Source organism: Andrographis paniculata, unplaced genomic scaffold (assembly GCF_009805555.1).
Source record: "Andrographis paniculata isolate CXL003 unplaced genomic scaffold, ASM980555v1 Contig79END, whole genome shotgun sequence".
Lineage (NCBI taxonomy): Eukaryota > Viridiplantae > Streptophyta > Magnoliopsida > Lamiales > Acanthaceae > Andrographis > Andrographis paniculata.
The window spans coordinates 655,091-671,570 of NW_026137616.1; the positions used below are offsets into that span (position 1 = coordinate 655,091).

General features: G+C 35.6%; 2 protein-coding genes across 3 annotated transcripts; one reads left to right on the forward strand and one right to left on the reverse strand.

The window, feature by feature from the left end:
• Window positions 1–80: 80 nt before the first annotated feature.
• On the reverse strand, window positions 81–10,853 carry LOC127240079 (uncharacterized). 2 transcript variants are annotated; one of them, XM_051258530.1, is made up of 10 exons: window positions 10,570–10,853; window positions 9,698–9,825; window positions 9,531–9,602; window positions 9,297–9,430; window positions 9,085–9,199; window positions 8,904–8,984; window positions 7,736–7,873; window positions 7,380–7,467; window positions 639–749; window positions 81–349 (listed from the first exon to the last, which is right to left on the reverse strand). In XM_051258530.1, exons 1-10 carry the CDS (start codon window positions 10,811–10,813, stop codon window positions 345–347), a joined length of 1,116 nt encoding a protein of 371 aa, XP_051114487.1. In that variant the 5' UTR covers window positions 10,814–10,853; the 3' UTR covers window positions 81–344. The 2 variants fall into 2 exon arrangements, with proteins under 2 accessions (XP_051114487.1, XP_051114486.1); XM_051258529.1 differs by having other exon boundaries at window positions 614–749.
• Window positions 10,854–12,066: 1,213 nt separating this feature from the next.
• Window positions 12,067–15,770, forward strand: LOC127240748 (uncharacterized). Its single transcript, XM_051259585.1, has 7 exons — window positions 12,067–12,255; window positions 13,297–13,435; window positions 14,209–14,288; window positions 14,371–14,449; window positions 14,524–14,633; window positions 15,069–15,133; window positions 15,317–15,770. The coding sequence occupies exons 1-7, from the start codon at window positions 12,154–12,156 to the stop codon at window positions 15,408–15,410; spliced, it is 669 nt and encodes a 222-aa protein (XP_051115542.1). The 5' UTR covers window positions 12,067–12,153; the 3' UTR covers window positions 15,411–15,770.
• Window positions 15,771–16,480: the final 710 nt, after the last annotated feature.

The window sequence follows — 16,480 nt, forward strand, 5'->3', positions numbered from 1 at the left end:
TCTTCCATAGACACTGAATTCTTCATCCATTTTTTTATTACGTATATACACTAAGGTTAAGTGAGAAATGCCATGCAGTGTGTTTAATGGGATGATGTTACATATACCATCAGTATTATGAAGGGCGTCTTAATGAATTTAACACAATGTAAAAAATTATATAAATTACTAAAAACATGAAATGTTCGAATTTCTGGAAGTTTGATGGGTTGTATTCCAATCAGTTGGCATTATCATTACACTGAGATTTAAAAGCTCACCTTCATCGACAGAGAGATTGAGAACAACCCAGCACAGGCATCGGGCACTACAACATATTCCATACAGCAGTTGCAGAAAGAATATCACGCTGCACGGGAAGTATATGACAAAGCAAATCAATATGCAGCATATGACAAAGCAAATCAATACAGGACCGAATCTAGAAATGTTCCAGTCTCACTTTACTTGTTTTACCATAATATAATTAAACAAGCTTCCCATGAGGGTTAATTTTTTGCATTAAGAACTCAAAATCTTCCATGGCACAATTTATGAAATTAAAGAGGCCAACTGTAATGACACAAGTTCTTTAAAAATCTGAAAATGCCTGTATATGCACAGAGAGACTAACCAAAACTAAAGAATCTGGACTTTACCAGCCTGCATCTTCTTCTGAATGTTTGAAGAAGAATTCATAGCTTCCTTCAACTTTGATGCACTTCCATCGCCTCGTCTTTTCTTTTCCAAAGAGCCTAGAGAACCTTCAACTGTGGATACACAAAAATATCGATTTAAAAGGCACGATCTAGAGCCTATTTATACATGTTTATTTTAGTGAATATGGATAAATCAGGCTGCTATCACAACACTTGCTGATAAATGGAAGATAAAATATATAGGAACATAACGTTTCCATGTAGTGATGTTGAGCACAACCATATTACGAATCACTTGCCAATCTCGATACTTCTTCACCACCCAATCTTTCTTCACACCATAATTAGCCTATGGCATGGTATGACTTTTCATATAAGGAGATTCTTAGATTCTCTATCATCTTAACGCAAGGAAGCAATATAAAATAATTTGATTTATTCCATTCAAATCCCCGAGAAGTCGAACACTTCCTTTGTTAGTCATGCAAATCACTACTTCTTTTACTAGTTTTTGGAACGCAGTGTACTCTGACCCATTGATCAGCAGAAACACAACTAATTTCATAATGTTGGAACAAACTTGATCAGCATTAGTCAACTCTGTGATGATGACTTACATGTGAAGTTCACGAAAAATTCATGTGAAGTATATGATGTTGAACAAAAATGCGTGATGACTGGAGTTCGATCAAAGAACAATTGTTACTTGCTGGAATATCCTCAAATAGAAGCATTGATATTGAAAGATGATGAATCTATGCTGTGGCACACCAGATTGGATCATGTCAATCCACAAAATATGTCGAGGATTAGCAAAATTGGAGCTATTAGAGGATTACCCAAATTTTCAAAGATTCCAAGTACTACTTGTGGTGACTGTGCGAGAGGAAAACAGAAGAGAGTTGTACATTCCTCATCCTCATTGAAACAATGTTTCAGCAGCAATTGTCTGGAGCTGCTGCATAGGGATCTCATGGGTCTAGTCGATGTCTGCAGCCTTGGAGGAAAGAAGTACATCTTGTCTGTGTGGATGACTTTTCAAGATATACATGGGTTGATTTCTTACGTGAGAGAAGTGATGCCTTTAATGCCTTTGAAAAATTGAGTACAAGGCTTATGAATGAGATGTTATCAAAGATTGACAGGTTGAGAACTGATCATAGAAAGGAGTTTGAGAATCGGAGGTTTGCTGAATTCTGTAATGGATTGGGAATTAAGCATGAATTTTCTGCCCCAAAGACTCCACAACAAAACGGAGTGGTGGAAAGAAATAATCGAACCCTACAGGAAATGGCAAGGCCAAGGGAGTTGCCAAATATTTGTGGGCTGAAGCTATTAGCACAGCTTGCTATGTGATTAATCGAGTTTATCTCATACCCCACACAGAAAAGACAGCGTATGAAATCTGGACCGGAAAGAAACCAAATGTTTTTTCTTACTTTCATACATTTGGGTGTAAGTGCTACATCATGAAAGACAGAGATCAACTACATAAGTTTGATGCTAGATCAGATGAAAGTATATTCTTGGGATACTCTCTGAATTCCAGAGCTTACAGAGTTTAACAATCGAACTAAGAAAGTGATGGAATCTGTAAATGTGATATTCGATGATGCCCTCTCGGAAAAGAAATCCATACATCCGAGTGAGATGATGAAACCACTTCCACCAAAGTAATTCAGAGTCATCCAGATGTTCAGAATGTTCCTCAGACTTAGAATGATGTACCTCAGACTGGTGACAGTGCTGCTGCAGAGAGCTCAGTCAGATTTGATTGGTCAGAACCAGAGTGTTCAACCGATATTACCACAACCAACTTACAACCTGCGGAGAGTGAATCTGATGCTGAAGCAAGAAGATATGGTTCCAGAGTTCCACAAAACCATCTAATTGATGCAGTCATTGGTGATCCAAAAGGAGAAAGATTAACTCGAGGTAAACAAATTAATTTTAAGAATCTGTCTTGTATGAACTGCTTTGTTTCAACAGATGAGCCGAAGTCAATAGTTGAAGCTCTCAAGGATGAATATTGGATTAATGCAATGCAAGACGAGTTGAATCAGTTCACAAGGAATCGAGTTTGGTACTTGGTTGAGAGGCCAACTAATGTGAATGTTATTGGAACGAAGTGGATCTTCAAGAATAAATCAGATGAAAAAGGGAATATCATCAGAAATAAGGCAAGGTTAGTTGCACAGGGGTACACACGGATTGAAGGCATTGACTACGATGAAACATTTGCTCCTGTTGCACGCATTGAAGCAGTGAGATTACTGGTATCTATTGCATGTTCCTTGGGATTTACTCTCTACCAGATGGACGTCAAGACAACATTTTTGAATGGATGGATTAAATAAGAGATTTATGTTGAACAACCAAAGGGATTCGAGGATCCTTTCCATCCAGATCATGTGTACTGAGGAAAGCGCTTTATGGTCTTAAGCAAGCACCAAGAGCCTGGTACGAGAGGCTGTCCAATTTTCTGCTGGAAAAGAAGTATGTTCGAGGATCAACAGACAAGACCCTGTTTATCAAGCTGCAAGGAAAAGATCTTATGATTGCACAAGTATATGTAGATGATATCGTGTTTGGCTCAACTGCTGAATCCTTGAAGAACGAATTTGTGAGATTCATGGAAGCTGAATTTGAGATGAGTATGATTGGTCAGCTCAATTTCTTTCTGGGATTATAAGTTAAGCAGCCAGCAGATGGAATTTTCCTGATTCAATCGAAGTATGCTCAGAATATAATTGAGAAATTTGGCCTTTGTGATTCAAAGGTTGTTCGAACTCCTTTAGGACAACATGATAACCTGTCCAAGGATGATGATGGGAAGATTGTTATCAGAAACTGTACAGAAATATAATCGGGAGCTTGTTGTATCTGACTGCTAGTCGCCTAGATATTTCTTTCAGTGTTGGCGTATGTGCAAGGTTCCAATCAGCTCCTAAGGAATCTCATCTGAAGGCTACAAAGAGAATTCTCAGATATGTCAAAGGAACAGCTGAACTTGGGCTGTGGTACTCGAACAGATCTAGTCTTGATCTTATTGGATTCATATTGGTGGATGTTTCTACATCGGGGACAAAATTGTGAGTTGGAGTTTGAAGAAACAAAATTCAATTGCACTATCCACTGCTGAGGCTGAGTACATTGCTGTAGGGAGCTGTTGTGCTCAATTGTTATGGATTCGACAGATGCTGCATGATTATGGTATTGTTCAAGATTCATTCACTCTATTCTGTGACAACACAAGTGCTATTATTATCTCCAAGAATCCAGTTCAACATGGGAGGACAAAGCATATCAACATTCGATATCATTTCATTCGAGACTTGGTAGAAAATGGGATGTGTAATATGCAACACATTAGAACAGTAGAACAGAAAGCAGACATTCTCACAAAGCCTCTGGATGGAGACCGATTCGAGAAGTTAAGGAGAAACTTGTGTATGTGTTCATGCCCTCTCTGAATTTCTCTGCATAAGGCAAAAAAAATTAATCATCTCCAATTTCTTTTGATCTCATTGATGAATATTGGAGATATATATATATATAAATATATATATAAAGGGAGAAATTATATATTCTGGAAATTGGATTTTGGGAATCGCGTGATGAGGATCATTACAGAAAAGGGATTTAAGTTGCAGAAGTTGAAGTGACTTAAAGTTGTCAGTATTGCTGCAGCTGCTGTGTCAAGACAGCCTTTTGGGGAATTGACTGACTAAGGGGGAGAATTTTTAATTGAAAATTCAAAAGCGTGTTTAAACATTTTCTCTTCTCTGGCTATTTATTTGGCCGTTGTTGTTTGTGGAGATAACCTCCTTCAGTCACAAGTTTTCTCTCGTTCTTTTCTCTCTTGCGAAAAATCATGGCTCGAACCCGTTTTGGGAATGTTCGTCGCGCTGAAGCCGAAGGTGGTAGACGTGGGCGTGTTGGCACTCGAGGCAGAGGTCGTGGTCGACGACGTGAAACTGTCAGTCCCTCTCCTGACCCCATAGAGGTTTCTAAATCGATTAATAATCCTCCGCCACTGGACGAAGGAAATCTGAAGGAAGCAGAGGATGATGCTGCTGCACAAGCCCTACAGTCCTTGAATGAACAATTGAAGGTTCCAGAGGAAAATGTTTCTCCAGATGAAGGAATCATCACTGGAAATGAAGTTGCTACTGCGGTTAAAGATGAGCCTCCAACTATTGCTGGCGAAGCCCCTATTGAAGAACTCGAAAAGGCTGTTGAGGAGCCCATGGTTACCGAAGAAGTTCAAACTGCTGGTGATGCTGAGGAAGCTGTTCCACAACATGTTGCTGAACAAGAGGTCCCTAACACACAGATGGATGAAGTGGTTTCTGAAGAAGAAGCTCCTGTGGAACATGTTGTTCCTGGTGTTGAGATAGGAGGTACAAATCTTGAGCCTCGTTATTCTTCTTCTGAAGATCTTGATGCTCTCATTGACAGGGTCGTGAGTCAACTTCCTTCTCAAGATAAGGAGTCATCTTCTGAAACGTCTGGACCAGACACAATCCCTGAATCTCCGTTACCTGGAAAAATGGTAGAAGGTAGTGATAAGGTTGTTATGACACCAGAACAACAACCATCTACAGAACAGGCCGCGGAGGCTGAATTTATTCCATCCTCGTCGAAGAGACAACCTTCCAAAAAGAGGAAGTTGTCTGCTGGTGTTCCAGGGCCTTTTCGAAAAAGGCTCAAACGATCTTTTTCAAAGAAAGTCATAAAGGGAAAGAAGTCCAAAACTCGTCAGAAGGCTCTCGGATCTCATTCCATTACTGCGGAACAAGCTATGGATACTACACACTTTGATAATCTTGCTGAAGTGTTTGAGTACGACATTCTCGCAAACCGAAAATTTGTGGTTGAAAAGCAGTTCACAAGCAATGAGCATTTGGAGGTTAGTTTTTCCGATTATCTGCGCCGGAAAGGATTGTTTAACTGGGCTGTCAAACTGCAGAGGTACTGTCCAAAATTGGTCAAGGAGTTTTACGCTAACCTTTATGTCTTAGATGAAGACTCTCTCTGGTTTCACAAAGCCTATGTGCGTGGCAAAGTTTTTAAGCTAAGCCCGCGCGTCATAAACAAGTTGTTAAAACTCCCTCTTGAAAATCCTGAAGAGCTACCCTCTGATCTACTGAAAGACTCCACGAGAAATGTTGCCCTGTTCTTGTCCTCACGCAAGTCAGTGGACTTTGGTAGAAAAGGACTCAGTGCCACTGAGTTCTCACTGAGATTTCAATGTCTCTTCCGTCTCTGCGCCAAGAACATTTATCCAACCAGCAATGGAACCAGTATTGGTTCTGAAATAGGTAAACTAATGTATTCCATCGATTGCTTTTGTCCTAACATTAACTTTAGTTTTGTTGTGATGTCAAAAATGATCAAGTTCTCACGAGGCCAGAAGTCTGAAAATCATCCGTGCTGTTAACCTTATGCCGAAAATTGGTTCGTTTCTTGCTGACGAAGGGGAGGACCCTTCGCTTGTCTAATCTGCTCATTTGTACCCTTTTTGGCATCTGCTCTCGAGGGGGAGAGATGTGCATGGTGTTTTTGTGTTTGCTGCTCTGCTACTATTATCTGTTTGCCATTGACTATTCCATTTGCCAGGCTGCCTGTAGCCTGTGTTTGTTTTTTGCTGGCCTGTAACAAATTGATGAACTTACTGCTGATTTTGTTTGGATTGATTGGTTTGGTGTGGGAATGCTTCTCCTGCACATTGGGCGAAGTCCCATATGCCAAAAAGGGGGAGAATGTTGGAACAATATTTTTCTCCAACTTTTTTGGCATATGGTTCTTCATGTTTTTCCTCAGCTGCCTTTCTTTGTTTCCATTCAGGTTGCTGCAACACTGCTGGGTCTGTTCTTCTCGATTTGGGAAGCTTAGAAGAGACAAAAAGAATGGATATTTTTTGTGGTCAACCTTTGACAGACTTCATGCAGTGACACATCATTCTATTTTCGTGCAAAGGGTTTTAATTGAGTTTGTCCTGCATGCTTTGTTTGGCTGCTTCTTGGTAAGTCGTGTGGGAAGTTTGGTTGTTGTATGGGTTTAGTGAGAGAACTGTAGTGAGAGAAAGTAAGTTAAATCCTCTCAACCCCAACTCTTCCCTTCTCCATGCATTGAGAGAGTGCTAGACACATTTACCTGCCGGAGACCTCGTCGGAGGAAGGAGAGATTGGAAATCCGATCAGGAGATTCATCCAAAGTCTGAGCAACCCTGCTATCTGTTAGTTATCAGTATGAGTTTGTGACAACTTATGCCTGTGGAGGAATTTTCCTAGGTGATTTGCATTATAGTATGGGTTAAAGGAGTTTTGGGCTGTTTTTGTTCATAATCACCTTTGATTAGTGAACTTCTCCTGGATTGGAATCCCCCGGATGTAAGTTGGTTATAACCGAACCGGGTTACCAAATATCTTGTCTTTTATTGCTTTGGATATTGCACTTATTTCGTTGACAATATGCTGTTACAACTGTGATATAACCACGCTTCGGGAGTTGGCCCATTTGGATAAGTGGACGAGGATTTATTGGAGTAGCACTTATTCCATCCCAACACATAACTTGTATGTAATTTAATTTCTATGATTTATCAATAATTTCCCAATTAAACAACATTACATAATGCAGAATTATTTTCATAGACAACTAGATCAGGATTGAAACTGCTCAACAGCTTCCTTAGCTACAACTAACCATGCATCTTATGTGAAATATTGTTCGTACCTTGCCACTCCCAAACCACCTTGGTTTCACCCTTCACTAACTTTGGGTACTGATCTACACGAGAATCTTCCTGAACCAGGTCCTCAACCTAGAACCGAAGACAGCATGCACAGATTTAAAATATATATATATATATATATATATGTTATTTGTGAATTATGCGAGTGTAAGCATGCACAAGCTGGCCACAATACAGTGGAATATCAAAAGACCCAAAAAAGAAATTTTCTGTCAATAACTGGGAAAGGATAAAAAAGGGTAAGAGCAAACCATGTGTTGATATATAGCTCAATGCAAATCAAATTAAATTTTAGGTTTGAAAACACACCCACATTTTATGGGAAGGGTGACAATACCTTTCTCCATAGAGAAGGGTGCCTCCTTTCCTTGGGAGAGAGCAGATGATCCCGCAGCCAGGATGCAGCCACCCAGGGTGGCTCGCCTTCACCACTTCTTCGGGAAATCAATGGCTTCTCTTCAAGTATATCACATACCTAAAAGCTAAATTATCAGCATATCTTTATACAGGAAAATATATTACAGCTAGCGAGTCTTAGGCAAATTGCAATCATTAAATTCAGCATATCTTGGCAGCAATAAATAACACCAAGCTTGAGAAACTTCAACCTACAATGGTAACATTACTTATTCCATGACATTAATAAGTGAAAAATATATTTAATCCAGTTGTGGTTTTCGAAAATAATTATAAAAAAATATATGTATCAGAGTTACAATATGCATTACATTTATTAAATCGGTGCCCAAGAATAGAAATACTAAAGTATTACAAACTACTCTTCAAGATGGAGCTGAAGAGAAAATCAGTCACAAGGAACCAGGGATGCACATAAGAGATTGACCATTATTCTTTACACGATAAAGTAAAGAAATAGCCAATAGGTGCCCCACCATCACTTTCCAACATAATCTATTGTCACACAAATGGAATGCAGAATGTTTTGCAAAGCATCAGGCAAGAAGTCTCAGTCCAGAGGTGAGTTGAGGCCCTGATTCTCTGATTTTTCAGAATTTTAGCACCTAGTTCTATGTTCACATCCTAGTTTCTCTGTTTTCTCTTGTCTTCTCTAGGTTCTGTCTTCTATGTTGTATTTTCTACTATCTTATTGCTTATAAAATAACTTTGCTGTAAAAAAACCAAAACTGTGTGATTAATAAGGGATACTTCTCTTCAAAACTATGAAGGTACTATAAATGATTGCACCCCCAAGCTTAATCACTGAGAAAGGAACAAACAAGATGCTGGATCACTTTAATATTTCGTCATGATAGAGTTCAACTCTGCTCTTTTCAAATCTCAGCCTCATGACATCTTTCCTAGCTAAAGTTTATACTATCAACTTTCTTGTTTCATATTTGATTTTATACCATGAGATGTGAGTCTTGAAGAATAATATATAGTTTCCATGAAATGGCAAGATAAGAAAACTTGTTTCAGAAACCATGGCAATGGTGATTAACATCCGCTAATGAACGCATATATGGCAAAGTAGGGAAGTATACCTCATGGTAAATCTGTTCAACTCTGAGAGAAAATTGATGCCTTCGGTAAGCCTTGAATGATATCAGGATGCATCCTACAAACTATGAAGTTCATTATTTTCCTACAAGCTTCAACAACATGCTTTACAATGGAATACTGATAAGGTATTAGAGCAGCAACATACAGTATATAACTAAATACCAATGCACAAGATGACACTACAAGTATGACATGCTTGATAATCCAGTGTCGAACAGCACATGAGAGTGGTTTGTAATGGTTTGCAAGCATCTCTGGACACTTGAACTCGTCAGTACTGATCTCCGTGTATGAAAAGCATAAAGGAGAAGAAATTAATACTAATCTTGAAGAAAAAAGAACATATTTAAATAATTGGACAACATTTGGCATACCCATGCTCATTTGTCCTCGTCTCCAATAGATTATGTATGTCTCCCATGGCTCTTTCTTTTAAAACCATATAAAAGTCCTTGTCCAGTCCGCGATACTCATCCAAGGTATTATTCCATAGCTCATCCTCTGCAATCTAAAACATAGAACTAAAAGTTCAACAAAAAAACGACTATATTACATTATGCAGATCATAATCAATTGAAGAAGAGTGGAAAATTATATCTGTCACAAACCCAACATTTTCCAGTTCCACTGCACAGAAACTGAGCATATGCTTCACACACAACAACTTCTATCCATTTTGTCTGAAATGCTATCAGCATTAGTAGTGTTAGACTATATTCAACCTAAAAAGAAGTATAGAGAAATAGCCGTAAAAGTGGAAAGTAAGAGTTCGCACAAGTTTTTTAACTCCTTCATTGATGTCCCTATCTTCGATACATAGCTTCCCGTGCTTCTTATATCCATATCGACACTTCAACTTGCCCTCATTACATATGCCATTTATCGGACAGGGTTCGCATGAATCTGAAGCAACAGAAGCAATTAAAAAACTGCAGTAAGAGTAATGTAGAATATGAACTTCCAGGACAAAGAAACTGTATTGTAGCAGAGAAGTACCTAATGAAATAGGTGTAGTTGTGGACTATGTTTCACATAGAAATTTAGTGTAGGTTGGAATTTTCTAATGTTTCTCAAAAATTTTCCCTCCAAAAAATTCAAATCAACATATTCTTTAATGTTATACTAAAAATTAATTTTTACCTTCAAAACATCATATATCCAAAATCCAAACCCCCAAACAAACAAGTATTCTCACTATGACTAAAAGTGACTCTTTCCATCGTCTCTTCTGCAACCACTGGAGACATTCTTATCCTTTCCTATCTTGATAGTTTTTCCAGATCAGTGCTTGTAACGTTATAATTGGAAATTTTCCATCTTGACCTTCACCATGCCAGCAAGAAATTCTACCTTCCAGCTACCACAACAGCCTATCCAAATTCTAAACACAATAAAACTCACTCTGCAATGCTTACAACGTATTGCAAACAGCACTCAAGTAGTTCTGATTCTCCTGTAATCCATTCAAACTAATTCATGGCAACCAAAGCATTTACCCTAATAGCATGACAATTGACTAAATAGTTTCTTTTGATTTGTCGAATTTCACCCCAAATGAAAGCATGTAGCAAGGTAAAATTGCATTACTTGTACAACGGACACTCATGACACGCCAAATCAATGAATGCAAATAATCAGTAACTTTACCAGACAGGGGATCATAAAATTCAGTAATATCACTGTCGCAGAAGGGTCTGCGCGGCTTATTTAGAGTAGAGGCGATGAAGGTACAAGTCACCGCCACAGCAGCTGCAATGGAAACCACCACGATCAAACGAGTGAAGTCTGCCTGCGAGGACGGCAGCGAATCTAGGAGCGGTTCCACTGGAAACAATGCAGAGGAGGAAGACGAATGCTCACGCCTTCTCCTCCTCCGACCTTCGGACGCCATCGGAAATCTCCCGAAGGACGATTGCCCTATTTGACGCTATTTAATCCTTACTATATATAAAATTAAATAAACAATGAAAAATGTATATATATCTTGGTCGATAGTTAACTGTGACTTGGTTTTTAATCGTAAATAAATAATTTTTATTTATCTGTTTTATATAAAATTTTACTATTATTTATTATATGATATTTATATTATATATTATATATATATTACTTTTTAAATATTTTAAGTAAATATTATAAAAAAAAATAATTTATTTTTTAATTTTAATTTTAATAATCATACCTTTCTATATAAGAAATATAATTAAATAATATCATATTTTACTATAGATTAATTAAATACTATTCTCTTTATATTGTTTTATTTAGCTTATGAATAGAATTTTAAATATTATATAATTAATAAATAATTGTAGTAAAAATAATTAAATAATGTAATTAAAATAAAAATATATATATTATATATTATATATTAAAATATATCATTATATTTAAAAAATAAATAAATAAATTATATGAAATAGAGAAAAATATAAATATAAATATAAAACAAATTAAATGAGAATAGAGAGAGTATCATTACTTCAAAAATTATGGGTGTGTTTACCTAAGAGGTTTTAGTTTTTTGTTTTAATTTTGAATAGTAAAATTTTGAATTAAAATAGTTGTTTGATACGATATAAATATGTATTTATTTGATGTTTTAAATGTAAAATTAAATTTTAATGTAATAAAATAAATAAAAATTTAGTGTTTAATTTGATATTTTTTAAGAAAAAAAAAATTTGAAACAGTAAAATCAGCTGACAAGTAAACACATCCCATCTCTTTTAAGTATGATCATATTCACTAACCACTTTCGACAGGAAATATAGTTGCATTTAAACATGTTTGCAGCTATACTCAAACATATTCTGTTGTTGATTTGGTAAAAAATGAGATGGTAATGATGCTACTGTAAATTTGTGATTGTAAGATAATTCATTCAAATTATCATAGGCTTCAAATTTACTATTTATTCAAAATTCAATAGAATCAAAAATATTTTGTAAATATACAAATAAAATTTCATCATTCAAATTATGTTTTCTTTGTTTATGTTATTTTTTATTATTATTTTTGTAATAAAAAAATGATTTTTTATATATTTAATTTTATTAAAATTGTATTTGAACATTTGAGTAGACAAAAGAATGGTATAATATTATAACTTTAACTTAATTATTTATCTATTTAATTGTGCGAGTATCATCAATTTGACGAGAAGTCGTCTCGTCTCCCAAATTTAAGCTGGCCGACGGCAACTCATGTACGCGAAATTGAGGAATATCCATGGCTGATCTCATCGAAGAGGACGAAGGGATGGTTAATATCACTCTGCGGACCATTGGTCCTTCTCCCGCCTCAACCCTCCGGGTCCCTTCTGCGATAAAGGTTTTTAATTTACCCATTTTGCTCATGTTTATTTTCTGTTCATGATGTGAAATTTTTGGCTAATTTGATTCGATTGACTACGTTTTGAATTTTGCGCAGCTCGAGAATGTCAATTATGCACCTTTCTCTACTTGTTTGTTCCTTATTGAAGTTATTACCAAAATGTCGCAATTTTTCGGAATGTAAGCTGTTCGATTAGGGCTTTCCAGCACAAATACGGCTCCTTTGATGATGGTGGTGATTGTGTTTCTAGTTTTAACTGATATTTTGTTGCTTTGTGAAGTAATCTAGATAAGTTTAATGTGGGGAATTCTAGTGTTGTGTTACATTCGAAGCTTAATCAATAGATTTCGTGGAAATTAGTATAGAAATACTGCAATAATAGTGTTTCAGTCTTACGGATGCAGATGCTCTGGCCAATCCTTTGTTTGAATTTTTATTCAGAAACTACAAAAACTGTTGAAAAGTTTTCTCATAACAAAAACCATTCCTGAAAGCTTGCTTGACCCTTGAAATAAAAAAGTTTATTGTGTTGTATCGACTTTATTGGATGGAATTATGTATTATAGTTTTCTTCATATTGAAAATTGGCATGTTGCAGCACATGGCGGTTTAGGGTGTATTGACTTTCCCTATTCTGTTGAACAAAATCAATTATGTATTATCAATGGCTGATGAATGAATGTTTGCATTAGCCCTGGATATGATTTATGAAGTTAGATTTTAGCATATTCTTAATCGCAGCGTTAAAAACTGGATTTCTTCATCTTGGCAAATAGTTCTTCCACCAGTTACAGAATTGTGAAATGTGATATTCAGATTGTTCTTTTCATTGGTGTTGTATCTCATTCAAACTTAGCTTTCAATTGTGTTGCTGTGCACTATCTGATGAATGAAGCACTTTATTTTTTTACTTTCCTTTTGGGCATACTCATGTTCACTCTCTGTTAAATTCCCCTTAAATTAGAAGAACTTTGTTATAGTAAGAACTTATAAGGTGTGCTTTCATTATCATTTGTATTTTTTCCTTTTTTTTTTTAGGTTAGAGAGTTGAGAAAATTGATTGCTGGGACTTCTCACTTGCCTCTTGAGAATACAAGGCTGATTTTCCATGGGAAAGTCTTGAATGATCATGATTTGATAAACGGCAATGATTTATCGGTCCATCTTCACAATAAAGGTATGAAAGTGGCAGGGTTGGTAGACTTAGGCATTTCTTTCTCTTTTCATGATGATGAGTTGCATAAGCTTATATTTGATAATAAATATAATATGCATTAAACAAGTTGATGTTTTCCACAACTATATATCGGTACGATTAAAAGAACCGTGCCCTAAAGCAATAGATCATTCAAATAGATACCTTGTCCTCTGATAAATAACTGAATTCAATCCAGTTGATTGCACTTATATTGTTGTTTCATTTTGGGTTGTGTATTAGAACTTAAATTGAATAATGAATCTGAAGATGATTCGCAGAAGAATGGCTTTAAAACAAAATAGAGTATGGAAGCTTATTACTTGGAAGCTAGCTTTACAGCTTCTACACATTGCTTAATTTTCTGTCCCCTTTTCTTTCCACTGAGGGTTTTTATGAAGAACCACAATTGGGAATGGCTTTAAAGTACCACAACTAATATTTATACCGTGGATAAGAGTAAATATGCCGAAATAATTGCCTATTCTGCCTCAAACTGCTTATTTTTCATTGGCTAAAAGAGATTGTTGGAAATTATCTTTTTTGCATTTACCATTTCCCTGTAAAATTGTAAGATTATGGATGAAGAACTAATGGAAAATATTACTGTATTATATCATACGATATTATTTTAGTTTAGCTTGATGATTTCCTAATTAAACCAAATGCGTATCTGCGTTTATCTGTTACCCTTTTGCTCTATTCCTGCCGAGGCTTTTTCTATATAGGATAATGACCCTATGCTTCTTCTTTAGAAACTGTGATTGTTGCCAGCAAACCAAAGCCACCTGCTAAGCATATTCGGGACAGTTTTGAGGATGATGACGAAGATCTTGTTAGTATCATGCTTCTCTGGAATCACTTTTAATTTTAAGACTCTATCATCTAAATCTCATTCCATGTGTTTTTTCATGTAGAAATTTCAACTTCCCAAATCAGCCAGTCGGTGGAAAAGGAGGCTTTTCTTCATATTACATGATAAATTTAAGCTCCCAGGTGAGTGCAAGCTCTACTTTTAAGTTCTAAAAGAATTTCAATAAAAAATTCTTAGCAATTCTGTTCCATTGTAGATATGCTTTTGATGGTGATTTTCTCCCTCAGTCTAAAGATGTGGGCAGCCATTGTACTGTGGTTTGTTCTGGCACCTTTTGCACATAGATTGGGTGTTGGGCCTCTATATGTGAGTCCTCTTGTTCTTCGCTTGCAAGCAGTCAGGGGTGTGAATATTATATACTTCAGTCAATAAATGTTTCAGTTGTGGAGTTGGGGAATTTTATTTATTTATTTGTTAATTTCTCGTGAATGAGTTCTTGACATAATTCACTTCCATTGACGAGACTTTTCATCTTATACTAAAGTCGGAAACATGTTAAAAATGCTATTTATGATGACACTGATATTTTTCTTACATCCAAAATCTTTATCAAAACCCGCTGCAGAAACTTGTGCTTGTTTTTAGCATATAATTAAGATGTGACTAGAATGCATATTGTGATATATATATATAAAATTTTTCCATGGACAAGGGTATGCAATGCCTCTACCGTTATTATTTAAATTTGGCATGACTTGTCTTGAATTCTCTAATTTGCTCAATCGTACGGTTGCATTTCAGATTCTTGGAACCGGCTTTCTTATAATTTTCTACAACCTTGGGCATCGGCAACCTGGTGATTTGAGGTATGTGCATTTTGTGCTGTGGTGCTTAACCAAGAATGTTGTTTCTGCAAAGCCTCCATTGGCACCCAAAGATATTGGCAGTCATATTGAAGTCTTTTTGTTTATTTGTTAAATGTCTGTAAAACTCGTATCTTTATATACATTCAGCATCCTTTTTAAACTTTACTTTTACAATGTGTGCAGTGCATACTCAATATTCAATGAAGATTTCAGAGAACTTCCCGGAACTCTCAATGCAGACCATATCGACAGGGATATAAGACACGGAAGGTTTTGAAGGCAACGTGTGCACCTACATCCCATGTTCACCTGAATATCCAAATCAGAGTTTCCAGAAAACATCGACGCAATCACCTTTCCACAAAAAAGTTCTTGCTTTTTCACATGGTGGGGACCGAAACATGAAATCATGCACCTCTAGGAAACATATCCTTGTTGAGTGTTCAAGTCATTTTGGATGAGAAATGTAGATTGTGGTTCTAACTCAAAACACATGTGTATATTCACCATGGATGGTTTGCACATATTGATGACATAGATTTCTCAATTAAGTGTCTCCAATTAAAAAATAGACTTTTGGAAGTTTGTGGGGTTTTGTAAAATTTAGAAAATAATAAAAAGTTAATGTTTGATGTCATGTTTGTAAGAAAAAAAATACAATTAGATATGATTTTTTTACAAAGTAGTTTGTTTTGTGTTTTGATATTTTTGTATGTGAAGAAGTATGAGAATTTGTGCAGTAAATAAAAAAAATTGTAATATATTAAATTTTTGAGAAAAATTGTTGAAAGTTTTTGTTAAAAGAACATAGTATTTTCTAGATTTTAAAATATGTATTTTTACCTATAACAACCTTACTTCATAGTTATTTCTATAAAAAAAACATACGAGCAAGTATATAATGGATTGGTATGTATTTTACTTCTCTTTTGGGCCTATTTATCTGGGTATTTTTGTTAAAAAAATAATAACAGTAATTTTTTAATGTAAAATTAAAAATTACAGAGGTATATGTGATGTAATGATAGCAACAAAATTATTAGTATGGCTAATATTGAAATAAATAGAAAAAATAGCTGTCATTTATGATATAGACACAAATTTTTGAGACAAAATTAAACTGAAAATAAACACAAATTTAGGAAAATTATGTCAATGAAAGTTAAATAATTATCCAAAACACTGTATAAAATTTTCTATTTAACAATACCAAAAAAGACATTCAAAAGTACTTTAAATGCACACACTAAATTAATGCTGGTTAAATACTTGCAAGACATTCAAACGTGCTTTAAAGACCACCCATATTTAATAGAAAATTTCTGAAATGTATAAAAATGTTTCTCT